Genomic DNA, 18649 nt, shown 5'->3' with positions numbered 1-18649 from the left:
ACTTTTCCTGGAATTCATTCTCTACATGGCCTCCATTTTAGATCTCACTCGATATTAGATCGGATTTACCTAACTACACTGACTGCCTAACTTTAAATCTGGCTTCAGAATTACAGGCCTGCGCCACCGCGCTGGCTCATTTTTTATTTTGAGACAGGGTCTCACTAAATTGTGGAGGCTGACCTCAAACTTGCAATACTCTTGCCTCAACCTCACCAATAGCTAGGATTACAGGAGTGTGCCAAGTACTTGGGTATATATAAAATTTTTATATGTCAATTTAAAAATTAAAAAATACATAAAATTAAATTACATGTATATAAATTAAAGTATAATTGGAACTAGAATTCATGTTTCCTCAGTCTGTCATTATTCCTTGTTAATCTTACTAATTACCAATAATATTTTTTATTTTTTTTAATAATTTTTTTTAAAGAGTCAGGGGGAGGAGAGAGAGAATTTCAATATTTATTTTTCATTTTTCGGCATACACAACATCTTTGTTTGTATGTGGTGCTGAGGGTCGAACCCAGCGCTGTGCGCATGCCAGGCGAGCGTGCTATCGCTTGAGCCACATCCCCAGCCCCTAATACTATTTTTTAAAAAATATTTTTAATAAAGGGGAGGGGGGATAGTAGAGGATAGGAAAGGCAGCAGAATACAACAGACACTAGTATGGCAATAGGTAAATCAATGGATGTGTAACACATGTAATTCTGCAATCTGTATACGGGGTAAAAATGGGAGTTCATAACCCACTTGAATCAAAGTGTGAAATATGATATATCAAGAACTATGTAATGTTTTGAACAACCAACAATAAAAATTAAAAATATTTTTAATAGACCCAATGTCTTTATTTTGTTTATTTATTTATTTTATGTGGTGGTGAGGATTGAACCCAGTGCCTCACATGTGCTAGGCAAATCCTCTACCACTGAGCCACAACCGCGGTAATTACCAATAATCTTGAAAGTATAATTTGCCATAATCAAAACATAGCATGCATAATATTTCCTTGAACAATCTGGAGTTGCCTGTAATAATAACTTTTATTTAAAAAATTTTTTAGTTGTAGATGGAAACAATACCTTTATTTTATTTGTTTATCTTTATGTGGTGCCAAGAATCTACTCCAGTGCCTCACACGTGCTAGACAAGCCCTCCACCACTGAGCCACAACCCCTGCCCAACATTTATTTTTTAATTAAGAGCTTAACAGGCCTGGCACAGTGGTTCACCCCTGTAATCCCAGGGACTCTGGAGGCTGAGGCAGGAGAATGGCAAGTTTGAGGCCGTCCTTGGCAACTCTTGGAGGCCCTGTCTCAAAATGAAAATAAAAAGTGCTAGGAATGGGAGCTAGGGATATAGCTCAGTTGGTAGAATGCTTGCCTCACATGCCAAGGCTCTGGGTTCAATCCCCAGACCCACCAAAAAAATGCTAGGAATGTAGCTCAATGATAGCACCTCTAGGTTCATTTCCTGGTACCAAAAACAAAACAAAAAAGAACCAACCAACAAAAACGTGGAACAGCAATGATTATTGGTAAAATATGGTCCGCTTTCACTTATGTCTTGCTCTTGGAGTTCGATACATTTCTTTCTTTTACACGCCCTTCCTCTAGAAGTTCTTTCCCTCTAGAGAAATTGCTGGCCTCCACATCTACAGCCTTATCTGAGGCATCACTCTGTCCCTTTTTAAGGAATGAGGCTCTTGCACCTTTACCAAAAAGAGTAGACTGAGTCCTCTTTTGTATTTTCCTTTTTTGTACCCAATGTAAGGACAGCAGAGGACACTCATGGCACAGGGCTGTGGGCCAGGAGGATCCAGGCTGAGGAAATAGTGAACGTCCTGAGTTGAAAACACTTTAGTGCATTCAAGGAACAGAAAACATAAAGAGGCCAGCAGGGCCTGAGGGAGAGCGGTAGGAGAGTGTGAGACGCGGCTGGAGGGAATCCTGGCGCCATGCCCAAGGCACGGTAAATGAATGGGAGACGGGACAGTGAACTGGAGAGGCTGTTGAGTGGATAGGGTTTCAGCAACCCCTGAACTGGTGCCTCTGCTATTCCACGCCTGGGAGAAGGAGGCTGTGCAGAAGTCAGCTGGGCCAGTGGTCCTCTGGAAGGGATGATTCTCAAGACGTGTCTTCTCCTCGCTTTTCCCGTACCCTTTCGCCCCGCATGGGTGCTGGCGAGGTAAGGCAGGAAAGAAAAAGTTGTCCCAGGAAGGAAGGATTTCCTTTTGGCGCCAGAATGCACTGATGGGGTCTTGAAATCTTGGAGGTAAGACAAGGGGACTTTGGGCCCTAGCCAATCAGATAGCCCCAGAGATGTGGGACGGAAGACCTGGGAGTGCGGGGCAAAGACGGGACATCCGTCTTGCCCGCAGGGTCCCACCTCCCTCTAGCCTCGGTGGCTCGCCAGCGGCGGGCGCCCAGCGGATCCCCAGGACCACGCCCCGGCCCCGCCCCTCCCCGCTCGCCCCGCCCCGGCCCCGCTCGCCCCGCCCCCGCCCGCCCCGCCCCGCCCCGCCTGCTCCGCCCCCGCCCCGCCTGCTCCGCCCCCGACCGACTCGGGCTCGGATTTCTCCGGTCCCACGTCACTCCCGCCCGGGCCCCGCCCATCCGGCGCTGTCATTGGCAGCCGGGCGCGGGGACGCGGCGGCGGGGGAGGGGGCAGCCGAGGGGAGGGGGCGGGAATTCCCGACGCGAGGCCGGAACCGAGTGTACACCATGTCGTGAGACCCTCGCGAGGTGAGTGCGGGCTCCCCGGGGCGGGGTGGAGATCTGCCGCCCGGGCCTCCCGGGGCCTAGGAGACGGGGTCCCAGCTCCACCTCTTCATCTACTTCCCGCGACGCTGGCGACCTCTGACCCCGCCCTCCCTGCCGACTGCGCGGTCCGCGACCCCGGGGCCCCCGGCCTTTGGCCGTCGGCCAGGCGTTCCTGCCCGTGGCTCGCTCTTTGCTTTCCGGGGATGGCGCTGGGGAGAGGGGCGCGAGAGCGCAACCAAGCACAGTCCTGTCCTGCTCAGGTGGCCCGCGAAGCCTGCCGACTCCTCTCCACCGCACAACTCCCCTTCTCTTCTGTTTCTTTCTGGAGCTGGTGGGGGGAGGCTGGCTTCTACCTTCCTGGGGGGACCCCAGCTCCAGGTCCTGTTTGGGTTCTCTGGGGGTTCTGTGCCTCAGTTTCCCTCTTGTTGGCTTCCTGAACAAGTCACTTGGGAGAGAGAGTTGGAGGTGTGTGGTGGGGGGTGAGGAATGTTCCTGGTACAGGAGTGGATGAGTCACCCCCAGTTGGGGAAGGCCGGAGAGTAGCTGGAGTGAGGGAACTGCACTCTGCTGACCTCCCTTCCCCTTTCCTTGGCCCCTTTTTTTCCTGAGTGACCATTCTCCACCCAGTCTGGTTTATCTTCCTAGGTCTGAGAGTCATTGGAACTATCACAACCACCATGGGGCCCTGGGGAGAGCCAGAGCTCCTGGTGTGGCGCCCAGAGGCAGTGGCTTCGGAGCCCTCGGTGCCTGTGGGGCTAGAGGTGAAGTTGGGGGCCCTGGTGCTGCTGCTGGTGCTCACCCTCCTCTGCAGTCTGGTACCTATCTGTGTGCTGCGCCGGCCAGGAGCTAACCATGAAACCTCTGGTGAGCCTCTCCTTTCCCTGCCTTTGTGGATGTTTGGAGCAGCTAATGTTCTGGGGCTGGGGAGGTAACCTAAGGAGGAGGGGAAGGCAGAGGTAACCATTACTTGGGTTGAGTAGTGGGGCCTGCAAGTGGTTATTTGCTCATTCCCCTGCGTGTCCCCCTCCTGCCCAGCTTCACGCCAGAAAGTCCTGAGTCTAGTAAGCTGCTTCGCAGGAGGTGTATTCTTGGCCACCTGTCTCCTGGACCTGTTGCCTGACTACCTAGCTGCCATAGATGAGGCACTGGCAGCACTGCATGTGACGGTGAGCACTGGCCTCTAGCATGTGACCCAGTGTGTTGGGGCTGGTCCATGGTTTATGTGGATTTGTTCATGTGTCATTCCATGACTGTGTGCAAGGCTCTTGGTATGTGAGCCTACGAGTTGTGATATTCTGTTATAGGGCCTAACTTTTTCTGTGTGTTCCTTACTCTTTACCAGACCCTGTGTGGCCCCTGTACCCCTTGAGACAGTGTGAGGAACCTGTTATCAGGTGTTTGACTTACACTGTGGGTTTCCTAGTTCCAGTTGCCAGGTAGTTAATAGTGCTCCAGGAGCCATCATTACTCTTGCCACTCTCAAAGGGCTGTAGATAAATGTTACTTCAGGAATGGGATGTGTAGGAGGCAATTCCCAGGGGCCTAGAATTGCTAACCAAAAAGGCTTTACCCTGAGGAATTGGGATGTGGAGAATGATCAAATCCAAGTCATAGAAAGCTCATTATAGGAAAAACTGAGACAGTTGGGTAGTCATGCAGGGAAGTCATCCCAAGCTCCTCCATTTCCTTTTCCCCCACTGAGACTAAGGAAGTAACACTGGATGTAATATTCTGTATTTTGTGGCTAAATGACTATACAAGCCTGAATGTCCTGGGACACTCATGTGAGCATTTGTTAAGGTGGGCTGGTGTGTCTACAGGTGACACTTTGTGTATATTTACATCAGTGACTCTCAACTGGGGGTGGTTTCAGCCCCCAGAAAACATTTGGTAGTGTCTGGAGACCTTTTTGGTTGCCACAGCTAGGTTGGGAAGGGGTATTGTGCTTGCTGATGGCATCTGGTGGGTGAACAATCTACAGTGAACCTAACAGCTCTATGACGAAGAATTTTCTGGCCCAATTGTTAATAGTGCCAAAGTTGAGATCCTTTGGTCTACATATAACACTGTGTGTGACACCATATCCGTGTTTGTTATTCTATGTCTGTCACCAAGTAACTTCATTGTTTTACGACCAAGAGTGGCTTTGTGTCTGTGTGGGACTTTGCGTTTGTGTAAGTGCACCTCCATCAGACTCTGCATCTGACTCCACCTCTCTCCTGCCACTTCTGCCCACAGCTCCAATTTCCCCTGCAAGAGTTCATCCTGGCCATGGGCTTCTTCCTAGTCCTGGTGATGGAGCAGATCACGCTGGCATACAAGGAGCAGTCGGGGCCACCACATCGGGAGGAGACAAGAGCTCTGCTGGGAACAGTGAATGGTGGGCCCCAGCATTGGCATGATGGGCCAGGGGTTCCACAGGCTAGTGGAGCCCTGGCAGCCCCCTCAGCCCTGCGTGCCTGTGTGCTGGTCTTCTCCCTGGCCCTGCACTCAGTTTTTGAGGGGCTGGCAGTGGGGCTGCAGAGAGACCGGGTTCGGGCCATGGAACTGTGCCTGGCTCTGCTGCTCCACAAGGGTATCCTGGCAGTCAGCCTGTCCCTGCGGCTGCTGCAGAGCCACCTACGAGTGCAGGTGGTGGTTGGCTGTGGAATCCTCTTCTCATGCATGACACCTCTGGGCATTGGGCTGGGTGCAGCTCTGGCAGAGTCTGCTGGGCCTCTGCACCAGCTGGCTCAGTCTGTGCTGGAGGGTATGGCTGCTGGCACCTTCCTCTATATTACCTTCCTGGAAATCCTGCCCCAGGAGCTGGCCACTTCTGAGCAGAGAATCCTCAAGGTCATTCTGCTCCTAGCAGGCTTTGCTCTTCTCACTGGTCTGCTCTTTGTCCAAATCTAGGGGACTTCAAGAGAGGGGCAGGGGAAGTTAACTACCAGGTGCCCTTGTCTTCCCTCCTCTCCCTCGGTGTGTAAGGAATAGGAAGGAATGGGGACAGGAGGTATTGAGGACCAAAGAGTTCTCTGGAAGGTAGGGATGTAGCCTTTGGAACTATGACTAATGAGAGGGAAGTGGGCAGAGAAGAGGCTGGCCTAAGGAACAAGATATGGCCAAGTCACTAGAGACATGATCAGGGGATATTAGGATTGGGACAGACCCTGATTACTAGATCAGAAGGCCGACACTACAAATAGGGATAAGCTGACACTGGGAATGCTGGTGACAGGCACCCAGCTACTGTGTAATAAAGGTAGGGAGAGGTCCAGGGTCAGTGTCCTGTTGGCTCAAACTTGTTTCAGCACTCTGCTTCCAGGAGTGGATCCTTCCTACTTTTCTTACCTCCTACTTTCATATCTTTCTCCTTCCCTTCCTCCAGTGGACTAGTGCCAAATGGTCTCTCCCTGCCAGTTTTGATAACTTCTCTGGCCTCTCCAGCCCCAATCACTCCTCTATTTTTAAAGTGCCAAACAAATCCTTTCCCTCTTTTCTCAAAGCACAGTGATGTGGCACGGGGTCCTACCCAGCACCTCAGTGGAGGAGACCTACTTGCTCTTAATTTTGGTTCCAGAATCTGGTGTGGGGCAGAAATATTTGCTGGGATGGATTGGGTGAGGGGAGAGCTGCGGCCACCTAGTAGCTGCTGCACCCTAAGGATACAAATGTGGTCATGGTGCCTCATGCCCGATGATAAACACTGAGCTGCCAAAACTTTTTTTATACCTGAGGAGCCCAAGGGAGAATGGTTATTTGGGGGGAGGGGGGACTGAGCATAGGGCCATATTCTGTAGAATCTATTTTACTAACTGACCTGTTTTGGGACATGTTACCCAAATAAAAAAATGTTTCTATACATCTCTGTGGTATCGGATTCATTTCTCTTGGAAGAGGGGTGGGCATATATATGGAAGACCTGCGTCCCAGATGTTTACAGCTGTTTTAAGATCCTTGTCTCACTCTTTTCACTCAGTTCCAATAGTCCTCTTTCCTGAAAAGACCAAAAATTTTCTGCTTTGTCTCTTCCTTCTTTCCTCCCTGTCTCCACCCCTTCCCTTCCCCTCATTCCCTCCCTCTTCCTTTCCTCTCTAAATCCCTCTCCCCTTTGCGTTCTGAGGCTACGGAATGACCGGGAACTACTCCTCCCGGCGTGCCCCGCGCGGGGAGGGGGCGGGGGGCGGGGCACGCCCCGGGGTCCCGGCGCTCGCAGGGCTGCCGGGAGATGCAGTCCGCTTCCTCTCCGTGCTGCACGGCTGCGGGCGTGAAGGGGTCACGTAAACAAACTACCAGTCCCGGCGGGCCACGCGCCGCAGGTCAGGACTAGGCTGGAGCCGAGCCGCGGGGCTCGCGGAGGCGGCGGCGGCGGCGGCTACTGCTGGGGGAGCCTGGCCAGGGCCCGCGGCGGAGGCCGTGGCTAGTACTGGGAAGGTGGCGGGGAGGGACGCGGGAGGAAGATGGCGACGTCGGGGGCGAACGGGCCCGGCTCTGCCACGGCCTCGGCTTCCAATCCGCGCAAGTTTAGTGAGAAGATCGCGTTGCAGAAGCAGCGTCAGGCCGAGGAGACGGCGGCCTTCGAGGAGGTGATGATGGACATCGGCTCCACCCGGGTGAGGGGCCGCGCCGGGGAGCGGGAGCGAAGCGGAGCAGTTACGGAGCGGAGAGGCGGGGCAGGGGCGGGAGCCGCAGCCCTGGAGGCGGAACAGGGTTGAGGCGACGGCGGCGGGCGCCGCCGTCTGGGAGGCGCGGGTTGAGGGCCGAGGGGACTGGAAGACGAATTTTGCTCGGGAGATGGAAATACAGGAGAGGTGGGGGATGTGGGTGCGACTGGGGGCCGAGTACGTGAGACGGAGATGGGCCGAGAGGGAAGATGGGCCCCCGAAGTTCAGGGGAGGTGGGGAGTCCTTGTGCGTGCCTGGAGGAGACCCCTTGGGGACTCCACTGAAGCATCCCAGATCTTGGGTTATGGATTTTAGGATGGACTGCTTGTCCCTAATTTGATTCTTCTGAGGTTGTGCTCTCTAGACTGGTCTCTGCCCTGTTGTGCCGTCCTCAGCACTTTGGTATCTACGGGAAAGGGCCCCTTGAGTGGTTTGAACGAGCAGTGTTGGGTATAGTGGGGCAGGAAGTCCCCTCCTGCGTCCCGTCCCTTTGCTTCCTTTTTCAAGTACTTCTTGTGGTTTCCTGACGTGAGTGAAGGTGAGGTCCACTGCTCACAGGCTGGTGCTCCATCTTTTGCCCTGGCCGCCTTGAAGGGAAAGTAGAGTTTTGAATCCCAAAACTGGGTAACTGATTTTTTTCTTTTTAGGTTGCATAGAACCTGATGATTTGCTGGACTTTCTAGGGAAATGCTGCCCTGTGGGTCAGTTTCTGGAGTGCCTTGGAGGGTCCCCCATGAGGAGGGTATATTCATTCCTAGGAAATTCTTAGAATTTTCAGGTCTCTGACAAGCTGCCTCTGAAGCCCCTCTGGCCTTGGTTTCTTGCTGCCCAAGGTTGGATGTCCAGGGAGCCACTGTCAAAAGAGTTTGCCCAGCTGGTATGCAGTGCTAATTTAGGGACACATTATTCTCAAATAATAGGTGAGAGGATTTTGCTGTGATCCCTCATGGCAAAGAACTGGAAGAAATTTAAAGGGAGATGGTGGACATAAGTGTCGCATTTCAACGCGCCTTGTGATTGCATCTATCAATGATTGTGACTCTTGATTGTATTTTTGTGTACCTCTTCCTTGATTCTGTTAGTCTTTTTTGTGTTTTTCCCCTCTGAGTCTCTAGGGACCATGTGCCCTAGATTATGAGAGCCAAAACAGAAAAAGATAGGTGGGGAGGCAAGTGTGTGTGTGTGCGCGCGCGTGTGTGTGCGTGTGCACGCATACATACACAGGCATATGCTTGCATAACCCACTCTAACTACTATGAGGATTATGCTCTAAGGCTTGACTGCTCTCTAGGAACTTTTGATCATAGGGGTACAGAGAGAAGATGGGAGAGGGGCTCATCTCCAGCTGAGAGCTCTGCCCTCTGGACCAAGATTCTAGCAGAGGCATGGTGTGATCTTAGGGCTTGTATGTGCAAACAAGGCTGTGAGAAACTTGACGCTGGGATTCCTATTTGTGGTGCTTTGGTTCATCAAAAGGACCTTTTCTCTCCTGATTCTTTTCTGCTGTGTAGAAAAGTCTAGTGGACATTCATGGCCAGGGCCTGGGGACCTAAAAATCTTGAACTAGCAATGAGAGATCTGGGGCTCAGCTTGTTACCTGGCCAGTTGGGAGGGCTCATTTGAATCAGATATGGCCATATTTGTTCTACTGAGAGGCTAGGGTTGCCATATTTATTAACAGTGGTTTTGAAGGACCCAGAGGTAAGCACAGTGCCCACCAAACTCAGTGGGTTGAGCTCCTAGAACAGGAATTCGGTTTGATGTAGGCTTACATGGCGACAGTGTGATCCTGGAAGCTCTTGGAATTTACCATCCTCAGCTGTTCTCCTCCTCATGGCCTTGCTCTGGGTCTCTTTGTCTGGTGGTAGTGACTGAGGACACAAATCTGCAGGCAGGCTAAATCCATGTCAAGCTGAGGGATATGGTGTTTCACTTCTGTCCCAGACTTATTTCTCTGAAATAGGGGTAAGGGCCAGGGAGGTGGCTCTGGCCCAGGCTGGAGTGGGCTCCTGAGCCCCCTCCTACCTCCATTCACTAGGCTTCCCTGCCAATTAAGGGGCCTTAGGATCCAGTGGAAGTATTCTGCTTTTCTAGTGGGGAAAGCCATTATTTCCTGGATCTTCTAGTTTGGGAGGTACAGGCTGTGATTTGGCTGGTCAAGTGGCATAGCCTAGAAGCCTGTGTTCTCTTTGAGTGTGAAGGAAAGAGATGGCAGTAATGGGTCTATGACATCCACCTGTGACCTTGCCCTTCTAATTAGTCCTGGATATATCTGGAAATGAAACCAGAAGTGCCTAATAGGCACCCATCTCTGTGACTAGTCCCTGGTAGCCCCTAGGGACTCTGCTTAGACTGATGCTGACTGAGCTAGGCAGTGGCGATCTCACTGATGAGGGTAGGCTGCAGAAGGGCTGGGGGGTTGTTTGCACCAGGTCTCTGTGGGCCTTTCTCCTAGCACTGGCTTTTCTTTTTTTTTTTTTTTTCCTTTTTCCCTAGCAGATACCCTAAAAGCTGCAGCAGCATATCCTGGTGACAGGGATGGCACGGATGGCCAAAGGGAACAGTGCTCAGGACTCTACCTGACATTCCCATTTGTCCTTCATGTCTCAGTTACAGGCCCAAAAACTGCGACTGGCATACACAAGAAGCTCCCATTATGGTGGTTCTCTGCCCAATGTTAACCAGATTGGCTGTGGCCTGGCTGAGTTCCAGGTGAGTGGACATCAGCCAGGGAGGGGTGGAGGTTCCTCTGCTTCCTCTGCTGATTCACCTGTCCCTTTTGGCAGAGCCCCCTCCACTCACCTTTGGATTCATCTCGGAGTACTCGGCACCATGGGCTGGTGGAACGGGTGCAGCGCGACCCCCGAAGAATGGTGTCCCCACTCCGCCGATATCCCCGCCACATATCCTTAATAGAGGACAGGGAGTCTGGGAGGTAGTGGGAAGGGGTTCTTCAGGGAGGCATGGTAGGAAGGACTTACTTTCGCAGTACTGTGGGTTCCCTGCCACTCAGCTACACCCCAGCCCTTTTTATTTTTTGAGATAGGGTCTTACAAAGTCACTCGTGCTTACCTGGAACTTGTGATCCTCCTGCCTCAGCCTTCTGAGTTGTGGGGTTACAGGCACGAGCCATCACGTCCAATAGGAAGAGACATTAAATGTTGTCTGGTTCCGTCCTTTTCCAGGAGCTCACCTTTACCCTGCCTCAATGAAAAGTGGCCACAGTCAATGTGTCAGGAGTTGCTGCTCCTCTCTGGGTGGTCTCAGCTGTCCTCACTTTGGCTCAGTCTGCTGCTCTGACTAAGGAAGGCTTGATCCCTTCGTTTCTGTTGTTTCATTTCAGTCTCAGAGACCCATACACTCATCTCCCCTAAGTCCTGCCAGACAGTCTCCTAGATTGTTCTAGCTCCATTATGCCTGATATTTTTTTTTTTTTTTTTAGAGAGAGTGACAGTGAGAGAGAATTTTTTAATATTTATTTTTTTTTTTTTTAGTTCTCAGTGGACACAACATCTTTGTTTGTATGTGGTGCTGAGGATCGAACCCGGGCTGCAAGCATGCCAGGCGAGCGTGCTACCGCTTGAACCACATCCCCAGCCCTTTTTTTTTTAAACACAGTACTGAGGATTGAACCCAGGGCCTTGCCAATGCCAGGCAGGGACTCTGTTGCTGAGCTACATACCCAGCTCCAAGCTCTGTTCTTTTAATTTCTTTCCAGTATGGGGGATTAAACTCAGGGCCTTGTGCATGCTAAGCAAGCACTTTACCATCGAGCCACATCCCCAGTCTCTTTTCATTCTTTGACCCCATTGTTGCCACTTGAAGAGAAAGAGAAAGGTTATGTGTGTTTTGAAATAGCTATCTAGCCAGGCATAGTGGCACACACCTGTAATTCCAGCAGCTTGGGAGGCTGAAGCAGGAGGGTCGCAAGTTCAAAGCCAGCCTCAGCAACTTAGCAAGGCTCTAAGCAACTCAGTGAGACCCTATCTCAAAAATAAAAAGGGTTGGGGGCCTGGGATTGTGGCTCAGTGGTAGTGCACTTGCCTAGCACGCCTGAGGCACTGGGTCCCATCCTAGCACCACATACAAAAATAAAGTTATTAAAAAACAACAACAAAAAGGCTGGGGATGTGGCTCAGTGGTAAAGTGCTCTGGTACCAAAAAGAAATAACTATCTACTGTCTCCATTGGTCGTCTTTTTTGAGACAGGGTCTTGCTAAAGTTGCTGAGGCTATTCTCATACTTGGTGATCTCCTGCTGCTCTGTTTACTCACTCTCTATCTTCTTCCTTAACTGTTGCTGTTCACATTGACAGTTCTCCCTATAGTCCCGCCTACTTATCTCCTCCTCCAGAGAACAGCTGGCGAAGGTGAGTCCAGGTCAGGCAGTCCCCTGCCCACTCTGTCACTTTCTGAAGGAGCTGGGGCTTGGTTGCGATACTGGACTAGGGTTTCATCAGTACCTCCTCCTATATTGGCTTAGCTGGGAGGGTGGGGGCAGCAGGAGTAGGTGATCAGAGTCCAGTCTTGGCGTGTTGACATGTGTAGCCAAAGCAGGACCAATAGAACTGGAGCCAAGCTGGGTGTTTGTGAGAGTGTGTGTGTGTGTGTGTGTGTGTGTGTGTGTGTATGGGGGAGGGGAGAAAGGCAGGGTGACAGGTGAAAATGGCTGCCTTCTGTCAATGGTGGGTGCCAGATACAGTGCGGGGAAACTATTAGATCTCTGAACCCCTCTACTCTCCATCTTAGCCCTAGCACTCACATCCAAAAGAGGCTCTGGGCTCCAAATTTCCTGTTCAGCTTGTCCTGGCAGAGAGGAGTGGAGAAGTTTCCAGATCTCTTAGATTGACTGGAGGAGGGGATTCATGGGTCACAGGCATCAGAAGAACCAGAAAGAGCAAAGAACGATTCTGGTGCCCAGTCCTCTCTCTCCATCGGGGCTGCCTCACATTCCCAGCCCCCATGTCTGCTTTCTTGTCGCTGCCAGCATTCTTCCTCCTCCTCACTCTGTTTTTCTACCCCAGGATGATGCCCTGGAGCAATTTCCCTGCAGAGAAGGGGCAGTTGTTTCGACTACCGTCTGCACTCAACAGGTGATGGCCCTTGCCTTATTTAGGCCATATCTTCTTTAATCTGCACTTTCTGGGGCCCTGTTGCTTCACCCCACACTGTTCTAGCCCATCTAGTGTCTCCCTTGCTGGGCAGGGCTGGGCCACTGGGAAAATCATTACTGCTGCCATTGCTTCTTCTTTTTTTTTTTTCTTCTTAATTTAATTTTATTTATCTTTATGTGGTTCTGAGGATGGAACCCAGGGCCTCCCACCTGCTAGGTGAGCGTTCTACCGCTGAGCCACAACCCCAGCCCCCTGCCAGTGCTTTTTTACTCCCCACTCAGGACAAGCTCTGACTCGGCCCTTCACACAAGTGTGATGAACCCCAACCCCCAGGACACTTATCCAGGACCCACACCTCCTAGTGTCCTACAAGGCCGTCGTGGGGGTAAGTGGTCAAATCCCAGGGTAGGGAGTAGCTGTGAGCTTTTGATAGAATCAGATTGGTAAGTGAGGGCTGCGGCCAACTCCGCTGCATCCCTTGCAGGTTTTCTGGATGGTGAAATAGACTCCAAAGGTATGTGTTCTTCAACACATTGTGGGGACCAAATGCCAAAAGAATTTCTGGGCTGGCATTGGAGACTTCATGCAGGGTTAGGACACAGGACTCCCTCTGCCTGTCTCTGCTTCCTGTGTGCCTTCCTGGCTCCTTCTCCAGCCTCCCCATCACCTGTCTTTCTCTTTCAAGTCCCTGCTATTGAAGAGAACTTGCTAGATGACAAACATTTGCTGAAACCATGGGATGCTAAGAAGGTAGGTGTGGGCCACTGGTTGTCACCCACTCTTCCCTTCCCATGGGCAGGCTTCTAGAGTTCCCTCCTGAGCTCTGTCCTCATTTTCCACATTCTTCCTTAGCTGTCCTCATCCTCCTCGCGACCTCGGTCCTGTGAAGTTCCTGGAATTAAGTAAGTTCCTTTATAAGGCTGGCTGAGAATAGGAGCGAGGGAGGGAAGTCAGGGCGATGTGGAAGATGGATCTGTGCTCTTCCCTGACTCCCTCCCCTCCATTTACACCTTTCTTTTTCTCTCCCTCCCCTAGCATCTTTCCATCTCCTGACCAGCCTGCCAATGTGCCTGTCCTCCCAGCTGCCATGAACACTGGGGGCTCCTTACCTGACCTCACCAACCTGCACTTTCCTCCACCGCTGCCCACCTCCCTGGACCCTGAAGAGACAGCCTATCCCAGCCTGAGTGGGGGCAACAGTACCTCCAATTTGACCCACACCATGACTCACCTGGGCATCAGTGGAGGTCTGGGCCTGGGCCCGGGCTATGATGCACCAGGTGAGTGGCTTTCCTGGCTGTGTATGTGCCCACCAGATGCTGCCTGTCTAGAGGGATGGAGGGTCGGGAGGTTTGAGCTGGATCCTGAAATGCCCACCAGTCCAGCAACCCGGCACTCCCGGATCCCTGTACTGCAATTCTCAGCCTATGAGAACTGGTAGGTGTGACTTTCCTACAAAGAAGATGGAGAACCACCCCCAGGTGGGCTGTGCCAATCTCACTGGCAGGAACAGAATAGGAAGGACATTGTGTTGCCACTTTCATAGTCCGGTCACTGCAACCCATTCCGGGTGGAAAGGAGCCTGGTTCTCATCAGTAATGTTGTCATCTCTGGTTTTTTGTCTGTGCCTGCAGGACTTCATTCACCTCTCAGCCACCCATCCCTGCAGTCCTCCCTAAGCAATCCCAATCTCCAGGCTTCCCTGAGCAATCCTCAGCCCCAGCTCCAGGGTTCCCACAGTCACCCCTCACTGCCTGCCTCCTCGTTGACCCGCCATGCACTGCCCACCACCTCCCTGGGCCACCCATCACTCAGTGCCCCGGCCCTCTCCTCCTCCTCTTCCTCTTCCTCCACTTCCTCACCCATCCTGGGCACTCCCCCTTACCCAGCTTCTACCCCTGGGGCCTCCCCCCGTCACCGCCGTGTCCCCCTCAGCCCCCTGAGTTTGCCCGCGGGCCCAGCCGACGCCAGAAGGTCCCAACAGCAGCTGCCCAAACAGTTTTCGCCAACAATGTCACCCACCTTGTCTTCCATCACTCAGGTATGCGTGGCTGCTTCCCCACATGTCTGTCTCCCTTCCTCTCCTCTGCTCCTGCAGAGTTTCTCCCTCCAGCCCTCCTTTCCTCAGATACCTCCTCCCTTACTTTCTGCACCCTTGTCTCATCCATCCCCTGCTACCCCTGTGGGTCCTCCACCTGCCACATCTTTTATTTGTCTGTCTCCTCTTTGCTTACGAACCCCGTGGTTAGCCTTTGGTTTCAAATCCTGGCTCTGCCTTTCCTAGGAGTCCCCTTTGACAACCTCTGTGTGTCTCAGTAGTCTCCTTTATAAAACAGGATTGGCTTTGTAAGCATTGAGTGAGTGCCGTAAGGGACGTGGAGTACTTTGCACCGTGCCTGCCAGCCCAGGCCCGTGCTTGGCAGATGATAGCTTATCCTCTCCTTTTTATCTTTTCTCTGTTCTCACTCTTCTTGTCTCTTTATTTTTTGCCCGAGCTTCTGTCTTTTCCCATTGCCTCTCCCATTTCCCCTCCTTAGAATTCGTAGAATCAGAGACTCTCTGACCATGGAGCTCAGTCTCTTTCCACTTTACAGATGAGGAAACTGGGGCCTAGAGGGAAGGTGGCTTCCCCAGATTCACCTGGCAGGTTGGAACTAGAACTGCAGACTCAGAACTTAGGACTTTTTCCTCAGCGCTAAAGTACTAAGCTCTACCCTCCTCCCCACCCTTCCTTACTCTTTTCTTTCTTTGTCATCTCTGCTCCCATTTCTCACCCTTATGCTCTCTTTTCCCTCCCCTCTGTCCTACCTTCCCCTCCTCCTCCGTTCTGTCCCCTGGAGTGTGTGTTCTGGGTTCCATCTCTGCCTTCTCCTCTAGGACCACGGCCAGGCCACAGGTGCTCCGTGATTTCAGTGGCAGAGGGAAGGAACCTCTCCTCCCTCCTTTTCTGCTTTTCCTTCCTTTCTCTTCCACTTCCTCTGGCCTCTTCAGTCTTCAGAACAACCCCTTTCACCTGCACTGGGTGTTAACAGGCACTTGTGAGGGTGTTCACAAGTACTTGATTACTGACGACCATTAAGCTGTCAGTGTTGGGGAAGGATTCATTTCTGGAGCAGGTTCAGTATTACCCTAGTGTTAACCTCTCTCAGCACTTCCATTCTAATATGCATTTTTTTAAAAAATATTTTTTTAGTTGTAGATGGACACAATATTATTTATTTATTTTATGCAGTGCTGAGGATTGAACCCAGTGCCTCACACTTGCGAGGCAGGCGCTCTACCACTGAGCCACAGTCCCAATCCTAATATGCATTTTTGAGTTACTGCCACCAAGCTCAGGGGTGCCCATGAGAACATGGAGCGTTATCATGTTTGCATTGAGGGTGGCTGCAGCTTAGAGAATGGGAAGCTCTATGAGTTTTTCTTGGAGGGCTAAGTTTCCTCCATTTTCTTGTTTCTTTTCAGGGCGTCCCCCTGGACACCAGTAAACTGTCTACTGACCAGCGACTGCCCCCCTACCCATACAGCCCTCCAAGTCTGGTTCTGCCCACCCAGCAACCCACCCCAAAGCCTCTGCAGCAGCCAGGGCTACCTGCTCAGGCCTGTTTAGTGCAGCCCTCTGGTGGCCAACCCCCAGGCAGGCAGCCACATTATGGAATACTGTACCCACCTGGGTCCACTGGGCACGGGCAACAGTCTCACCACCGGCCAGTGAGTGACTTCAGCCTGGGAAATGTGAGTACTCGGGCTCCTAGCTCAGAAGCAGGGAGAGGGGCTGGGGTGGGTCCGGGGGGCCTGAGTGGTATCTCTGAATTACGACATCCAGAGGAAGGGGTCTCCCTTTGTCTCAGGTAACAGCACTGCCAGCTTGGGGCTCCTGTCTTCCTGCGTTTGACCCCCACTCCTGCCCCTCTGTTTCTGCTCAGCTTGCTCTTTGATGACTCCTGCCTTGACCCGTTCTCTTCCTGGCATGCACATGCCCTGGCCCAGCAGGTACGGTGCCCATACCTACTTCGGGCCCCGTGCTCGCTTCTCTTGCTCTGCTTGCTGCCAACCTCCTCTGTCTTTGCCTCTGTTCCAGGGGTGGATGAAGATTGCTGGGTGAAGGGGACATGTTAACATGTCTGGGCAAGGGCAGGCAGGGACATCCTGTTCTGAAGCCTACTTTTTCAAGATGTGTCTTTGTGTCTTTAGCTGGAGCAGTTCAGCATGGAGACCCCATCAACCAATCTGGTGCTGGATCCCCCTGGCTTTTCTGAAGGGCCTGGATTTTTAGGGGATGAGGGGTCAGTGAGTGGCCCCCAGGACCCTCACACCCTCAACCACCAGAACTTGACCCACTGTTCCCGCCATGGCTCAGGACCTAACATTGTCCTCACAGGTGAGTGGGCATGGGTGGTGATGGCAGTGAAAGGAAGGGAGTGGGGCTGTGGTTGGGGCTCAGCCGCAGCACACTTGCCTGGCATGTGTGAGGCACTGGGTTCGATTCTTAGCATCGCATATAAATAAATAAAATAAAGGTCATCAACAACTAAAAAAAATATTTAAAAAAAAAATAAAAGGGAAGGAGTGATACCTTTGCCAACATAAGAAATGGAGGGGTCTTGGGGGAGCTCATGAGGTATTCGGTCCTTACTTATCTCTTACCCACAGGAGACTCCTCCCCAGGATTCTCCAAGGAGATCGCAGCGGCCCTGGCTGGAGTGCCTGGCTTTGAGGTGTCAGCAACTGGATTGGAGCTGGGGCTTGGGTTGGAGGATGAGCTGCGCATGGAGCCACTGGGCCTAGAAGGGCTAAACATGCTGAGTGACCCCTGTGCCCTGCTGCCCGATCCTGCTGTAGAGGATTCATTCCGCAGTGACCGGCTACAGTGAGGGAACCTCGCCACCATCCTTCTCGGCCCCATCTCCCGTCACTGTCCCTTTCCTCCCTTTCCCCTGGCCAGTAACGACTCCACTCTCTGCCCCCGTGTTCTCTTTCTAACGTGAACAAAGGATCCTAAGAATGAGAAAAAGCAAGGGGTTTGTCCAGGTGGCCCCTGAATTCTGCACAATGGGTAGGCCTGGGGGAGCCCAAGGGAGGGCCCAAAGCACTTGTAACTTTGAAAAACGTCTGTCTGGAGGTCAGAGCCTGTTGGAAAGCAGGGGTAGAGGGGAACCCCAGAGGCAGGGCTTACCCAGATGCCTAGGGGTGGGCAGTGCCAGCCCCTCCTCACTACTCTTCTCCTTGCAATGGAGGAAAAGAGCCAGAGTGGATATTATTTTTTATTAAATATATTATATGTTAATAAAAAAATCCTGTCAAACCCTTGGTGTGGTTGGCTGCTGTTTGGGGTGTGGCTGGGATCTAGGAAATTCTTGAGCCAGGGGCCCTCTTATCTGCTAAGCGTGTTGCATCTTTTCAGTACTATCGTGCTTTGTGGAAGGGCCCCAGCCTCACAATTTGTATCCAAGATTGAACACGAGGACCTGTGAAGGGTGTAGGCTTCCATGATGGCAGGAAGACTTGTCCTGTGCCCTCAAGTTTGTCTAGGACTCTGCTGCATCAGGAGACTGGCCAGACAAGTTGCTTCCCTTAGCCTGAGGCCTGGAAGTGAGTTGCGATTGAGGAGATGGCTGCTGGCTGAGTTCACAGGTCTGATTTTTCTGGTGGAATGACCCCAGCTTTCCTGGGGTAGCTGACCTCAGTACTAAGGTTTCAGAGAAGAGAGAATTTAACAACTATGAACTCCATGTAGGTCTTGGTTGGCTCCCTTGTTAGGGTCATTTATACCTCCAGGACCTAGACAAGCCTCTGTCTCTAGATGTCAGGGTCGCCCTCCAGTCCCTCTTAGTTCCTATGCATGATTCACTTCCACCTCCCCACACCTCCACTTATTTGAGAATTATAATCCAACAGATCGTTGCCTGTCAACCATGTTCTGAAGAGGTTTCCCCTTTCTGTGTGTGTTTGCCAGTGCTCTGGCTGCCTGGGCCTCTGCTCTTTGCCCACCCTGCACAGTGTGAGGAGTGATGCCCTCCTCAGTTACCCCACCTCCACTACTCTGTACCACACCCTACAGTCTTAGTTTCCACTCTTCCTCTTTGCAAAGCTCATGTCATTTCCAGAAAAGAGAACTG

General features: G+C 52.1%; 2 protein-coding genes across 3 annotated transcripts; both read left to right on the top strand.

The window, feature by feature from the left end:
• Positions 1-2709: 2709 nt before the first annotated feature.
• Positions 2710-5760, top strand: Slc39a1 (solute carrier family 39 member 1). Its single transcript, XM_076861373.1, has 4 exons — positions 2710-2753; positions 3417-3635; positions 3807-3937; positions 5010-5760. The coding sequence occupies exons 2-4, from the start codon at positions 3449-3451 to the stop codon at positions 5664-5666; spliced, it is 975 nt and encodes a 324-aa protein (XP_076717488.1). The 5' UTR covers positions 2710-2753; positions 3417-3448; the 3' UTR covers positions 5667-5760.
• A 1328-nt stretch (positions 5761-7088) lies between these two features.
• Crtc2 (CREB regulated transcription coactivator 2) lies at positions 7089-17835 on the top strand. 2 transcript variants are annotated; one of them, XM_076861982.1, is made up of 14 exons: positions 7089-7366; positions 10028-10129; positions 10204-10322; positions 11727-11786; positions 12441-12509; positions 12812-12915; positions 13015-13044; positions 13216-13280; positions 13383-13432; positions 13566-13810; positions 14165-14571; positions 15996-16265; positions 16725-16911; positions 17184-17835. In XM_076861982.1, exons 1-14 carry the CDS (start codon positions 7214-7216, stop codon positions 17402-17404), a joined length of 2082 nt encoding a protein of 693 aa, XP_076718097.1. In that variant the 5' UTR covers positions 7089-7213; the 3' UTR covers positions 17405-17835. The 2 variants fall into 2 exon arrangements, with proteins under 2 accessions (XP_076718097.1, XP_076718098.1); XM_076861983.1 differs by lacking the exon at positions 13015-13044.
• The last annotated feature ends 814 nt before the right edge of the window (positions 17836-18649 follow it).

The sequence above is a fragment of the Callospermophilus lateralis genome, chromosome 7, assembly GCF_048772815.1.
Source record: "Callospermophilus lateralis isolate mCalLat2 chromosome 7, mCalLat2.hap1, whole genome shotgun sequence".
NCBI classification, from domain to species: domain Eukaryota; kingdom Metazoa; phylum Chordata; class Mammalia; order Rodentia; family Sciuridae; genus Callospermophilus; species Callospermophilus lateralis.
Note: the sequence above shows the minus strand (reverse complement) of the source record. Positions and strands in the feature narration are given on the sequence as shown.

Bases quoted from the DNA above. Each gene is read 5' to 3' on its own strand.
- Crtc2 (XM_076861982.1), top strand. From the start codon at position 7,214: ATGGCGACGTCGGGGGCGAACGGGCCCGGCTCTGCCACGGCCTCGGCT. The intron at 10,323-11,726 runs ATCCTTAATAGA...TGCTGTTCACAT, and splicing joins CGCCGATATCCCCGCCACAT to TGACAGTTCTCCCTATAGTC. The intron at 11,787-12,440 runs GTGAGTCCAGGT...TTTCTACCCCAG, and splicing joins CCAGAGAACAGCTGGCGAAG to GATGATGCCCTGGAGCAATT.
- Slc39a1 (XM_076861373.1), top strand. From the start codon at position 3,449: ATGGGGCCCTGGGGAGAGCCAGAGCTCCTGGTGTGGCGCCCAGAGGCA. The intron at 3,636-3,806 runs GTGAGCCTCTCC...CCTCCTGCCCAG, and splicing joins AGCTAACCATGAAACCTCTG to CTTCACGCCAGAAAGTCCTG. The intron at 3,938-5,009 runs GTGAGCACTGGC...TTCTGCCCACAG, and splicing joins TGGCAGCACTGCATGTGACG to CTCCAATTTCCCCTGCAAGA.